The sequence below is a fragment of the Aulonocara stuartgranti genome, assembly GCF_965226115.1.
Source record: "Aulonocara stuartgranti genome assembly, chromosome: 12".
Classification (NCBI taxonomy): Eukaryota; Metazoa; Chordata; class Actinopteri; order Cichliformes; family Cichlidae; genus Aulonocara; species Aulonocara stuartgranti.
Window position 1 is genome coordinate 16183486 of NC_138948.1, and position 14464 is coordinate 16197949.

Here is a 14464-nt window from a genome sequence, read left to right on the forward strand (position 1 = left end):
TATCTTTAGAAATCCCTCACGAAAAGCCAATTTAGTGCCACTAAATGTTGAATTTATATGGCAACAAATTCCAATATTTTTCATTAGTGGACTGTAAGTTAGCAAAAAGATAAGTGAAATGCATATAAGTAATTTCTGAAAATCTGCTAATTGTAGCTTATAAGGTTTATAACAGAGAAAACTCATAGTTAGATAGTACTTCTGTTTGAAGCAGTGTAATTCACTACTTTTAATCTACTTAAATTGCCACCAATCCATTTAAATTATAGTACGTGAGAAACAGGCAATGGCAAGGTCGACCATGTCACTACTTAACCAGACAAATAGGCTGATAGACAAGTTCAGCAGCCACAGCTACACTAACAGCCAGGCAAACAGAAGAAGAATAGGCTGACTGGCAGAGAAATGACAGGCAGTATGCTCAGTACCAGAGAAACAGAAAGACTGCGAAGATTTTTTCATTTTTTGCAGTGCCCACAAGTTTGGACAGACTGACCAACACACTGAGGGCTGGGCTCTGGGCTCTGAGGCCTGTAGGAGCCAGTACAAATGAAAGTAGGGAAAAAGAGAGAGCGACAGAGAGAGAGAAGCAAAATAGTTATTAATCAGTAATCATTAGATTCCAAATTTTAAAAGATCAATTTAATTTAGTCTTCAATGCAAAATGTGCACTATCAGCAACACTAAAGGACAAATAAAGACATGTATTGGAGGATTCAGAAGCATGCTGGTGGCTTAGTGTGCCCGGTCAAAGAGCAAGCATTCAAATGCAGTCTCCTGGAGCGCTGTCACATCTCTCTTCAGTCTTTATTTCACATGGTTCTAATATTCTAAATAAGACACTTGAGATTCAAGCTGCTCAGTTTCACTGAAATAAATAAGGAAGAAACAATTGCAGAAACACGCACGTAGAGCCCAGCTAATGGAATGACTAAGGTTGGAACTTCAAAGAATTACAGCCTGAGTGCCAAACATCACTGTAGACCCTTATATCAAAGCAACAGCTTTAACAAGGCTCTTAGAGGTACACGAGTGCACATGCACTCATGCACATACAATGCATCCACACAAACTCCCCTGAGGGAATCTCTAAAATGGAGATACACTTACAGTTTGGCCACCATTGTTTGCTATGGGCATTAATCCTGCTGCCTGTTTTGAGTGAAATGCAAACAAGCCCACAGATGTATTCTCTGTTTTTCCCTTTTCTGTTTCACCAAAGCTAATATAATGTTTTATGTGTGTGTGTGCTCTTACTTAAGTGTGTGAATGGATGTTGATAATAGGGCTCTTTGTATTTGATTATCAGTTAATTAAATCATGGAAGGGATTCAAAGTCCTAACATGTAAACTGTCAGAACTTAGAAATCCATTCAGGGCTTTTTCCCCTTTCTTTTTTTAAATCTCTAAAGTCAATTTAAAAAAAACCTGCAAAGCAGTGAGAACAGTGATTCTGTTTTATTCACGTTTCTAACTTTGACCCCATTCTACCCTCCTCTTCACTTGTTTTCTTTAATCAATAAAAAAGGGATCCAATACTGAAAGAAGGAATACGAATTAATGCAAATCATCAGTAGTAATTTTGTCGTGCAATATTAAAAAGCTTTATGCATTTGATCACTCTGAATTCACTTTTAAATATGTAATTACTGCAATTTCTTGACTGCCCTTCTTCTGCTGGTAGAATAAAGGGTCATGGAGAAGGGCTGAACCTCATCCCAATTACAATGTATGTAAATTTAACAAAACTACAAATTAATCACAGTCAGCTGTGTGTACTCTAAGGTATATTTCAAATATAAATACGAATACAATGCATGCACAAGTATCAGACGAAGCAAATAAACTAAAAGGGCATAAACACGGGTGCAACATGGTTTACAACAAAATGTTTGTTTCTTTTCGTGCCTGCTCATTATTGTGCCTTGATCAAATCTCTGTTTATTCTAAGGCAGCCCGCCAGTCAAAAACGATCACAGGCACATGGATGCTTGTGTGACGATCAGTTTGTCTTTCCATTTCACTTCCATTTCATTGAGCCAAAATACGAGCTTCTCTGTGAAAAACTTGAACTCAGTATAATGGTTCCCAAATCATGGATACTAGCCCATATGTGCAGCAGTTGTATCTGCTCGTGATAGCCTGATTGTTGGATTTTGTTAATTCCATGTTCTATAGAAAGAATTTTGTACTACACAGTAGACGTTTGTAAGAGTGAATCAACCATGACATTTCTAAAATCACATAATCCTTACATCCTGAGAGGAAGACAATAGATGAGAATTTATTTACATTGCACAGGCTTTTGGATGACTATTAGACAATTTAGACAAATGTCCTGATTAGCAATTCACACAGTGTAGTAGAAAAGAATGTGTGTGACACAGCCTGTTGTCAGATGACTCATTAGTCATGTAGGCAGTGCCAATACTTCTGCCTCATTTCTATATTTTGTATTTTGCAATATTTCTGAATTCAAATGCTTACACCAATAAAGTGAACATGTCATTCAAAGTTGCTTAGCTGAACTGAATGTCCACATCATTAAATTACATCCTGTAATTTTTCACAGCACTCTTCATTAAACAACAATGCCATCTGTTTAAAAAAGAATGATGATGACTTTAAGATTAATTTTTAAATAAAAATAATGAAAGTTTAAGGTAAATGTTTATAAAGAAAGCTGTTCTTGGGTTCTTTTGTTTCGTATCTCCAGCAGCCCCAGCTTAAAGTTAATGTATATGTTTATTTGTTCACATCTTGCATGATGTTATGGTGTGCTCACTGTGTATGTTTGTTCATGTATGCCCTGTGGCACTGTCAATTAATACACCCACACATTCTTTCTCTCTCTGCTTATTTTTAATGATGTTCTGGGTTATTTTAATTTATGTTGTGCTACAGAGCCCATTGGTGAGAACAAGGGTTGCTGCTAGGCGTTTAAGCATGTGATCAGCAGGTAAACCAACAAAAGAATCCCACACTGCTTGAATAATGTTAAGTTGCTGAGGTTAATTTGGAATACCTCAGCCTTTTCTCCCCGCTTCCCTTCCTTAAAAAGGGCTTCTTGACAGTTTCCCCTTGATTGAGACTATTTCTGATGAGGCTTCAGGATACAGGTCCTACAGTATGTCAGGTTTTGTTATTTCTTTAAAGTTATTATAATTTCTTAAAGATATGTCTATCAAATCCCATCTTTCGCCTGGTAAATAATTTTGCAGGTCTCCAGCTTCTCTCCATTTGTCCAGTTTCCTTAATTTTTTAAGGGTATCCAGCACACCGAAATGTGGCAAGTTTTGGGCTACAGTAATAGCTCTTTCGAAATCACCTTGTTAGTGCAAAAATACCATTTTATGCCTGTCAAACTATCTTGCTATCTCTTTTTTGCATTCTTCACAGATTGCACAAAAGAAAGGAGAAAAAAAGCAAAAACAACTACACAAATGATGGGTTTCTGTGACAGGCTGCTAGTAACATAGTGTCCAAAGTTACAATTTAAGACTGGTTCTTTGCTAAGTTGTCTGTTAAGTGTAGATACAAAACTGGTTCATCCCTTGGGAGAGATGTTTATGCTTGAATGATTCATAGATCAGTGTTTGGTGGCTTAACAAACAAACTAACAAACAAAATGAAGGCATTCCTCTGAGGATGTCCTTGGAAAGGCCACTCTGAAAAATTAAAAGAAAATCTGACTCTTTGGAAGGAAAACAAAGTAACAACTTTTGAAAAATGTATATGCACTGAAAACATGCTCAGATTTAATAATTTTGTAAATGTTTCTGTTCATATAAAAAGCACAAACGTCCAGTAGCCCTCACTGAATCCTGTTTCTTATTACTACCAGTGATAAGTCAACAAGTCAAACTAAGCTTAGTTATACGTGATTCTTTCATATTGAATTCCAATTTAAAATCAAGCCTGTTGGTTTGGCTTGTGAACCAGCAGCTATAATATTAAAATATAAATGCCCACATGGATGAAAAAAAGTTGTATAATTCAGAATGTCCACTGATTAAAAATATGAACATCCCAGAGTCAATTTCTTCTACAAACTAGATTTTAATTAAATAAACTGGCTGGAAACCCAAACAAAAAAGAGAGAGGGAAAAAACCTCATATCCTCAACTGATTGTGATGCAGGTCAACTCATAAAGGCCTGCCAGCAATGCAAAATAAAAATAAAATATTTTTAAAAGTTGGCCAACTTTTCAAATCTTTATTTTTTCCCACATGAATCAGTTCATGTTCTTAAGATAGAATAGGTCAGGAAAATGCTGAAATGACTGTGAAAGCACCGCATGCTTATGTGTTTCAGTTCTAAAATGATAACAAGACTAAGATTGTCTGTAGAAATACTGCAAATTTTACACATTTTTAATTAAATCTGCATTGGATCAAATGGAAATTAATACATGTATTTAACTGTGTTACATAAACAATTCAGGATTATTTGAAAATCAAAAAAGGAGCTGGGGTATCAAAATAAACACAAATGATTCCTTTTTTTGTTTAAATCTATTTAAAGCAAACGTGTAACTTAGAATATGTGAAGCAAACACAGAATTACACCAATCCCTATATAAGGCCAATATAAGAAAAGCTATTTAAGAAAACCCAAAATGTTGATTCTGTTCATCTGGACGTAGCGTTTACAGTGGGAGAAAACTCTACGTCCAGATGAACAGAATCAACTTTTTGGGGATTTCCTTACCTGGATGACTGAGCATGCATCAACATATTTAAGAAAAACATATTTCAATTTGAAACAGATACATTCTATTAGTCCTGTTGGTGCAATGCATAAATGTTACAACACAGTATTATCTCCCTACCTTCTTGCACAGCCTGGAAAGGGTTGTTCCCATCAACGAACTCCACAGAGATGGTGATCTTCTCTGTCTCCAAAATCTCGTTGTTTAAATTGAGATCCGCCACAGCAAGGCGAAACACCTCATCATCTTTCCGTGCTGACTCATCAAAGATGGCACCTATTAGAAGAAGAAGGAAAGAAACAAAAAAGGCATTATCTTTTGGGTTATTTTTACAGAACTCTGAAGTATGTAATCTACAAAGGGAATTCTTCAAAGAAATGCCTCAAAATATAATTCCATCCAAGTGGATTTAGTGTTCACCCTACCTATAGAAAAGCCGCTGATGCCTTTTCCACCTGTGCTTGAGTTCCCCAATATATAACCACCTCACTACTACTCACTAAATAGCTAGTAATGTGTTTACAGGGAATCTCCTTCATTTACATTCTTTAAATGGCTAACTGCCTTGTAATGCTGGTATTGGAAACCAAAGGCAGCAAAATTTAACCAATTATATTACCCACATTCATGAAACCAGCTTCAAATAAGTCTAGAAATATAGACTTTAAGTATTTAGCCCCTGTTCTGGCATCCTGCATGAAAAAGAAGGGACTAATGGGCTTACATGAATGTTCATTCCGGTGTCAAAAACTACCTAATGTAGGGCACTGACTCAGACAAAACAGTTGCCCCACAAGGGGAAATGGAAGAAGAACTGGTGTGTGTTAGTATCTGTAGTGGCAGATAAAGTTCCCACTAGTGAATACTAAATTAGTCATAAAAATAAATGTCAACCTGCAGTGCTGCTGAGACAGACAAATGAGGCAATGTGGGGTGTTGACTGGCTAGCAGAGATTCGGTCTATGCTTTGGTCTGTTACACACAATTAACCATATGTTTTTTTTTCTTATTTTACTTCTCTTTAGCCTCTCAATTCAACCCAGTTTATCCCCTGAATCCACTGGGCCACTAATTGTGTAAGCCAGCGCAGTGAAGCACTGCTAACCGCATTTCATTGACCAGAAAATAAGCCTCATACTGTATAGTGTGGATGTGTGTGCCTGTGCATGTGTGTAAGACACAGGTAGCAAAATCCATCAATAACCAAGAAGGCTGCTTTGGCTGAGGGCTGTTTTGTACCACATTTAGAAAACTATATCTGTAATTGGCTGTGCATAGCCTGATGTTAATACCACAAAGGTTGTGGACTAAATCCCAGAGAGCCCAAACTTCACCGTCTTTATTTTGCAGTACTTTGGATACATCATCCAGGAAATCATATACAGTATTACATTTTTACAATAAGATTAGTTGGTTCTTGTGCTTTAGAAATCCACTTGCCTCTTTAATTGTTTAAAAAAAAATCTCTTCCTTATGCTCTTTTTTAGGTTACTGGAATCTGTTAAACTGTCAATAATTTAATTGTCAATACATTTAATTAGAAAAAGATATGTGGCTAGCAAAATTTGTAAAACCCTAAATATTATCACATCTGCAACAGTTTAAACAACGTTTTGATTAAACTCAACTTCTGAAGGGCAATCCATTCCAGCACAGCCTTTATACGCACACCTCATTCAAAACCACATGCGGTTAGGAATGATATGTTAACTGCCTCTGCGTCAAAGGCCTCATTAAATATGTATCGTTCAATCACTTAATTCCTCAGCATTAGGCAACTGTAAATACCAGGCAACTGATTGAGTCTTGGTTGTTTTTATAATCATGCAGTATAGATGAGGTGAGACAAGCAGGCCTGGACAAAGCGATAAAGAATGAAGAACAAAGACATTAACTATTCCATTAGTGATAAATTTTGAATAAGGTCCCAATCAGTTTGAAGATGACACTGCTGGGAGAGGATTGGTACAGATTTTAAACTGGAACCATGACACTGTAAAGGTTATATGTCTAGAGGACAAAAGCACATCGAAATGTTTGACATTAGTAAGCTGATTTATGACTTTCTGTGTGTTTTCCTTTGTGGATAAAGTTTTGTAATATTTTTTTGTCTTTTTTTTTTTTTACAAACATGCAGAGGGAACAGTAAATGGCTCCTTTAATCTAGGTTTCTACAAGGATGTTTCCATAGTAACCTGCTCCCAGGCATATGTTAAAAGCTTTACTGCATCGTACACCACTCTCTTTGCATATGGTTTGTTTCCTTGTAAAGTGTGTATTTCCTTTATCACACCAGCAATGCATTTTGGGATCTAGTGACCACAATGGTAACAAAAGATATTGAAATGGAGAAGAAGACACCGTATTGTAGTATTTTTTCATGTCACTTTTCTTTCTTCTGTTATCACCTATATCATTTCTCTATCAAAGCTGCTACACCTGCACGGTGATATATTAGCTACGTGCATGTGACTGAAAATAACACTCTTTAATCGAGACCCAGTGTGCATGCAGAAAGGGAGATGAGAAAAAAATGTAGGTGATAATGAAAAAAAAAAAGTCCTTGGTCTGTGAAGCAGATTTGAATCTTAATCCAAATGTGTTTTAAACATGCTTTTATGCCTTAAGGCTGTGGTTCTCAAGCTGTGGGTGGGGCCCCTTTCTGGGGCATGGAGTCACTGCAGGGGGGCATGAAAGTCCAAGGTAAATGTGAACAAAGAATCGGAATTAAGTCTGGAAAATAAACACACTACAATTCGCTGACTCTTTCTCATCTTTATTTCACTAAAGCTAAACTTGGCTCCTGTTGTTCCTAATGATTGAAGAGTAGCATGAACCTTTTGAGGCTTCTGAACTCAAACACTAATCAAACTATTTTGGAATCTCCCAAATATTACCATCTTTAATGTGTACATATTAAAAAAATAATTAACTTTTCACAAGAAGAAAGCACAAGACAAGAGATGAGAACAGACGATTGGTAAATGTCTGCTGTTCACTGTCAGCTATTTTGGAACAACAGCGTTACTGCATGCTGATTAGCAAACACAGACACGCACACACACACAGACATGCACACACACAAACAACACACAGGGCCCTGGCTCTTCCTCCCTTCCAGTAATGTGATTGTGAGTGCAAAGGCAGACGTCACAGCATAAATCAGCAAGCCAGGATATAAAAGTACTGAATCTTGCTTTACACGGATGCCTCAAGGGCAGTCACACACACACACACACACATACACATACACACACATATACAGCGTGTGAGCAGAAGTACTAAATCATCAACATTTTTCCCCAACCATGCCTTCGACGTCAACAGCATTATCAGCAACAGTGGTCAATTTCTAGTGATGTAGGATTCAAAAACTTAAAGTGTTTTGGTCAGGAAGTATCGATCAAATTTAAGTGTTTAGTATTCATTTCCTAGTTTGTTTACATTGATAAAGAGGTAATAAATAACTTGTTTATCTACTTCCTGCTAAACAACCGACTGGGATGGATGAGTGATGCTAGAGGTAAAAAAAAAAAAGAGGGGAATGTGTTGTCACACAAAGCCACAAATAAGTTAGAATAGTCTTTTCTTTTGCCCCAGCCAATATCTGCTGGAATCTCAGTAATGTTCGCTTTTACATATCCTCTCTTTTTATTCACTGTAAATATATGCAGTTAACAAACAAAGCAGCATCTACATGTTCTTATTTGGTCAATTTCTCCTTCTGATATGAAAGTAACAAAATCTTGATTCACACACTCAATCATCATCATATATACTGTATATATATATACATATATATAGATATAGATATATGTGTGTGTGTGTGTGTTTGTGAAAGATCAAAGGATTTGATTGATTGGTAATTTATTTCAACATGTGAACAATATACAAGTACATTTAAAAAAGAAAATAAGAGAGAAAAAAAAAGGATGATCATTAGTCAGTATGTGGGCTTTAATGTCAGCTTTATTGCCATGATTGTGTAATCACACATGCATATTTATCTGCATAATTATCTGGTTTGCACAACAGAAGTTTATCTAGAGGTTAATTTTTTTTTTTTTTAACAAGGCTAAGAGTCTACACCCACGCTAGCAGTTGCAGCCGTGTGATGCTGTGCTGTAGAGTGCAATGGAACCACTGCAATTTACTATGTAGGAATGATAACCTTTATAAACATTTAATGTGCTTAATTAGCACTATACAACATAAAATGCTGCTTATCAAAGAAAAATGGGTTTGCTTTTTGAAAAACAAAGGGATTACTGTTCATTCTGTGTAAAATCGGATATGTATAACTCACTGTGGTTTAGTGAGATGCTGTGTGCGAGAAACATAAACATTTGCAATATGTACACAAAGAGTTGAATTGAATTTTCTTTTTTTAAAGGAGAGATAAGCGTTGCCATTGTGCAACAGGAAAAGTCTCGGCTACCAGAGTCAATAATCGTCAACTGAGGAACAATACCTATGGACCAAAATTCACAGTATTCCAGGCAGTAGTGTGACTGTGACATAATAATAATTGGTGGAGAGACTCACTACAGGGAGTGCGGAATTATTAGGCAAATGAGTATTTTGTCCACATCATCCTTTTCATGCATGTTGTCTTACTCCAAGCTGTATAGGCTCGAAAGCCTACTACCAATTAAGCATATTAGGTGATGTGCATCTCTGTAATGAGAAGGGGTGTGGTCTAATGACATCAACACCCTATATCAGGTGTGCATAATTATTAGGCAACGTCCTTTCGTTTGGCAAAATGGGTCAAAAGAAGGACTTGACAGGCTCAGAAAAGTCAAAAATAGTGAGATATCTTGCAGAGGGATGCAGCAGTCTCAAAATTGCAAAGCTTCTGAAGCGTGATCATCGAACAATCAAGCGTTTCATTCAAAATAGTCAACAGGGTCGCAAGAAGCGTGTGGAAAAACCAAGGCGCAAAATAACTGCCCATGAACTGAGAAAAGTCAAGCGTGCAGCTGCCAAGATGCCACTTGCCACCAGTTTGGCCATATTTCAGAGCTGCAACATCACTGGAGAGCCCAAAAGCACAAGGTGTGCAATACTCAGAGACATGGCCAAGGTAAGAAAGGCTAAAAGACGACCACCACTGAACAAGACACACAAGCTGAAACGTCAAGACTGGGTCAAGAAATATCTCAAGACTGGTTTTTCTAAGGTTTTATGAACTGATGAAATGAGAGTGAGTCTTGATGGGCCAGATGGATGGGCCCGTGGCTGGATTGGTAAAGGGCAGAGAGCTCCAGTCCGACTCAGACGCCAGCAAGGTGGAGGTGGAGTACTGGTTTGGGCTGGTATCATCAAAGATGAGCTTGTGGGGCCTTTTCGGGTTGAGGATGGAGTCAAGCTCAACTCCCAGTCCTACTGCCAGTTTCTGGAAGACACCTTCTTCAAGCAGTGGTACAGGAAGAAGTCTGCATCCTTCAAGAAAAACATGATTTTCATGCAGGACAATGCTCCATCACACGCGTCCAAGTACTCCACAGCGTGGCTGGCAAGAAAGGGTATAAAAGAAGAAAAACTAATGACATGGCCTCCTTGTTCACCTGATCTGAACCCCATTGAGAACCTGTGGTCCATCATCAAATGTGAGATTTACAAGGAGGGAAAACAGTACACCTCTCTGAACAGTGTCTGGGAGGCTGTGGTTGCTGCTGCACGCAATGTTGATGGTGAACAGATCAAAACACTGACAGAATCCATGGATGGCAGGCTTTTGAGTGTCCTTGCTGCTGATTTGTTTTTGTTTTGTTTTTGAATGTCAGAAATGTATATTTGTGAATGTGGAGATGTTATATTGGTTTCACTGGTAAAAATAAATAATTGAAATGGGTATATAATGGGTATATATTTGTTTTTTGTTAAGTTTTTTGTTAAGTTGCCTAATAATTATGCACAGTAATAGTCAGCTGCACACACGGATATCCCCCTAAAATAGCTAAAACTAAAAACAAACTAAAAACTACTTCCAAAAACATTCAGCTTTGATATTAATGAGTTTTTTGGGTTCATTGAGAACATGGTTGTTGTTCAATAATAAAATTATTCCTCAAAAATACAACTTCCCTAATAATTCTGCACTCCCTGTATGCTGCTTTGGAAAATCCATTCCCACCTCACTTAGTTTTTACACCTGCCTTCTGGCCTTTTACGCTCATCCATTCAAGCTTTTTACTACTGTAGAGCTCCCCCTTGTTCTTTTCTCTCCCTATCACCATATGCCTCTATCTGATTCTCTTCTTTTCTTAAGGACGACTCGAAACGGGGCACTGAAGAAATATCTGAAATATCATTCCTTTGTCTCTCGAACAAACACACACCTGTTGTTGAAACTGCAGCTGATGACAGTAATGTGACAGGAACCCTGACAAGGATAATGTGTAGGAATACACACACACACACACACACACACACAAACACACGTCACAGCATAAATCACATGATGTATTACTGATTTGTGACAAGGCTAGACTTAAGTGTTTCCGGCTCAATGTGATGATGAAAGCAAGGTAGCGGCAGTGCTGAGTGATGATGGCGATGAACGGCAGAGGTTATGGTCCTACAGTGTCAAATGCCCTAAATTACACTCGCACACAAACACACGTGTGCGAAACACACAAACACACTGTTATTTACAGCAATGATGTGAGAGCTGAAAGGGAGTATAGAATTAATGTGTAAGTGTGTGTAGGTGTGTGTGTGTGTGTGTGTGTGTGTGTGTGTGTGTGTGTGTGTGTGTGTGTGTGTGTGTGTGTGTGTGTGTGTGTGTGTGTGTGTGTGTAAGAAAGGAAAGGGAGGAGGACAAAGAATTAATGGTCACTGGTGACCAGAGCAGGCCAGTGGAGTATGACAGGAACAGATATAAAAACAGCTCTAATATTTATCATATGACCTCACACCAGAATATACTCACATACACAATTCTCATGTAGTTTTGCTAGATACAGGGTCTATTGTGTTCAAGTATTCCCAGAAACATGGTTACTTCGTTATCAGGGTTGTGCATCTGCAGTAGGTTACTCTGACCATATCTAGCATGTGTGCACAATTAAATGAAATATGGAAGCAAACTGTGTGCGTGCTTGACTATATGTCAGAGGGATGCCTCTGACTGCCGTCTATCCCCTTGTGCATTCATGGACAAATCTCCCAGGTAACCTGATTTGTGCAAGAAAAATCTTTTGTTCTCCTACTTTTTTCATCTCTCCTCCCTGCTTCCCTCCTCCTTCACTTCTTTCATTATAGGCACGTAAATTAATTTGCTCCATCGTTAAGGAGGCGAGCAGCCAGCAGAATTTGTAGTTCAGCAGCACGCCAGTTCTTTGTCAAACTGTCACACAAAGCTGTGCCAAGATCGCCCCTTTCTTTGCCACGTCTCTGTCAATGTCTTACCTTTTTCCCTTCTAATCTAGACAGACCTTTGCCTTACTGCTTCCTTTGTAGAGACCTACTGTTGATACCCAAGGCTTTGCTTCCTCCCACACATATGAATATACTTTTAGTAGGTGGAACATTTGTTGTGTGTCTTCATTCATTAAGCATTAGGTGAAATAACTAGCTCATCTGAGATACATTTAAATTCGTATCCCTTTGTGTGCAACCGGGGACAGAAAACTGACGGCAACATTTGTTTTGTGTTTCTCTTTAAGTCAGCTCTGGACTGTTTTTTGGCAAGGTCCAGCTGATTTCCAAACAACAGCTGACTCAGCTCCTGTCTGGCCAGCATTGTCAGGGATCTGGAAACAGTAGAGTAGGTGGCTGTGAGCCAGTTATGAAAATATACTGAAGCCCAAGCCAAGTTATAAGTAAATGATAATTAGAGTGATAGCAATGTACCACTTGAATGACCTAAGGTGTATCTTCAGTGTACCTGTGTATACCCTTGACAGCTACTGTGAAATTATAGCTCTGTTTGATAAAGTGTCTATCTTCTCCTTCTTATCTATCATATCAGCATGTAGACAAAACTTGCACTGATCCATTTCTTGTATTAATTGTGACCTGAGTGAGAAATTACTCTAGCCCCAATCACAGAGGCCATCTGGCAACCACTGGTCACAAGGGAAAATGTGTATTCCTCAACCAGTTGGCGAGTGGTTACTAGAGGGTGATGTTAGGCAGAATGAAATTGATAAAGTTTCTAAAGTTCCAATCACACAGATCTATACGTGTACAGTGCTGCACGTACAAACTCAAATAGATTGCTTTAGTTGCTAGCAGACTGCCTGCAGTTCGTATGAAAGATTTGAAAAGTAAGACAAGCTGTAAAACGGAGAACATTCAAACTAAAAGTTATGGCTTTCCCAAACATGTTGGCTACAGTGGTGAGGCACCAGTCAGTGTTTTCTAGACACTGTCAGACACGGAGAAGCTGCATTCAGCTTTTATGCTCCATATATCTGGAACAAACTCACAGAAAGCCTCAGATCAGCTGAAACACTCAGTTTATTTAAATCCAGGTTGAAGACTCACCTGTTCTCAGCTGCATTTGAATACAACACCAAATCCACACTTTTAAGCTTAAATTTCAAAACTTACATTTTAACTACTGATTTTATCTACTGTTTTTTTTAATCAATTTTAAATCATGCTTTTTATTTGTTTTTGTTTTTTAATGTTTAATGTCTCTGTAAAGCACTTTGAATCACCTTGTTGTTGAATTGTGCTATATAAATAAACTTGTCTTGCCTTCTATGCCAACTACAATGACTGCCACGATCATAAAAACGTTTTGGTGCAGCACACATTTTGCTACTGATTTCACCTAGCAACTTGCAAACATCTCCAGCAACCACGTGAGTGCACCTCCTCACAGACAAATGTATGGAGTAGGATACAGAATAGGCAAAATAATATTGAACAAATAACAACATGCTATGTTACTGTAAGCACAATAAAAGCTTCCATAATGAGAGTGAGAGGGACAAGTGTTGTCATAGGGGCTTGTCAAAACTTTTATAGACATAAAAGAAACACTGTTTGCCTCACAGCACGAGTTACGTCCAAACTGCTATTACCTACCATGGTATGTTAGCTCTCCCTCTAGCAACTGGTGTATAGTTACTGGCATAGTAAGCATAAAATACTCATGGCCAATCCAGCTTTTTGAGCCAAAACCAGACTGATAATCGATCCAAATATTGGATTATTGCCTTCCTACTTCCTGATTTGGAGCTTTACCTGTTGAAGAGTTTCCCTTTCTTTGTCAACTATCCTAACTTGCTCATTTCCTCTCCACCTCACCATCTCTCACATACTTTTCCTTAGGTCTGTCTGTTTTCAACATTCTTTTAGCCAATTTCCCTAATTCTCTTTCTCTTTGTTCTTTGTCCTCTGCCTTTCTATCATGCTTCGTCATGCCTACATTCCCTTCCAAGCTGTTTTCCATTTTGTACTCCTTATTTAGCTCAACCTTCCTCCATTTTTGTTGCTCTCTACCCCATGTTTCCTTGCTTGCTTCCCTCCTCATATTTCCCTAACTATCTCCTCTCTCTGCTGTCGTTATCACTCTTGTCCCCCCCCCCCCCCCCACGCCCTTTCTTATTTCAATGTGATGCAGTGTGTGACATCTAATCCAAGTAAATCTGGCCTGGCTTGAAAAGACTCGATGTACTTAAAAATGTGTATATGTTTGTGTGTAGCAGGCAGACAGAGGCTTTCTTATTACTGAATCAATAATTCAGATGTTTCCTGCATCATTTAAAACAAATCACATATTCTATTTTTCC

The 14464-nt window shown here is 38.1% G+C and overlaps 1 protein-coding gene across 6 annotated transcripts in view; it reads right to left on the bottom strand.

The window, feature by feature from the left end:
• grid2 (glutamate receptor, ionotropic, delta 2) overlaps positions 1-14464 on the bottom strand; it is a 555291-nt gene that overhangs the window by 454084 nt on the left and 86743 nt on the right. For all 6 annotated transcript variants that reach the window (XR_014279959.1, XM_082553593.1, XM_082553595.1 and 3 more), the window contains exon 2: positions 4833-4988. Coding sequence is in view for 5 of the 6 variants with exons in the window: in XM_082553593.1 (XP_082409719.1) it covers positions 4833-4988 (156 nt within the window). In the remaining variant the exon portion in view is untranslated. The remainder of the gene's footprint in view (positions 1-4832; positions 4989-14464) is intronic.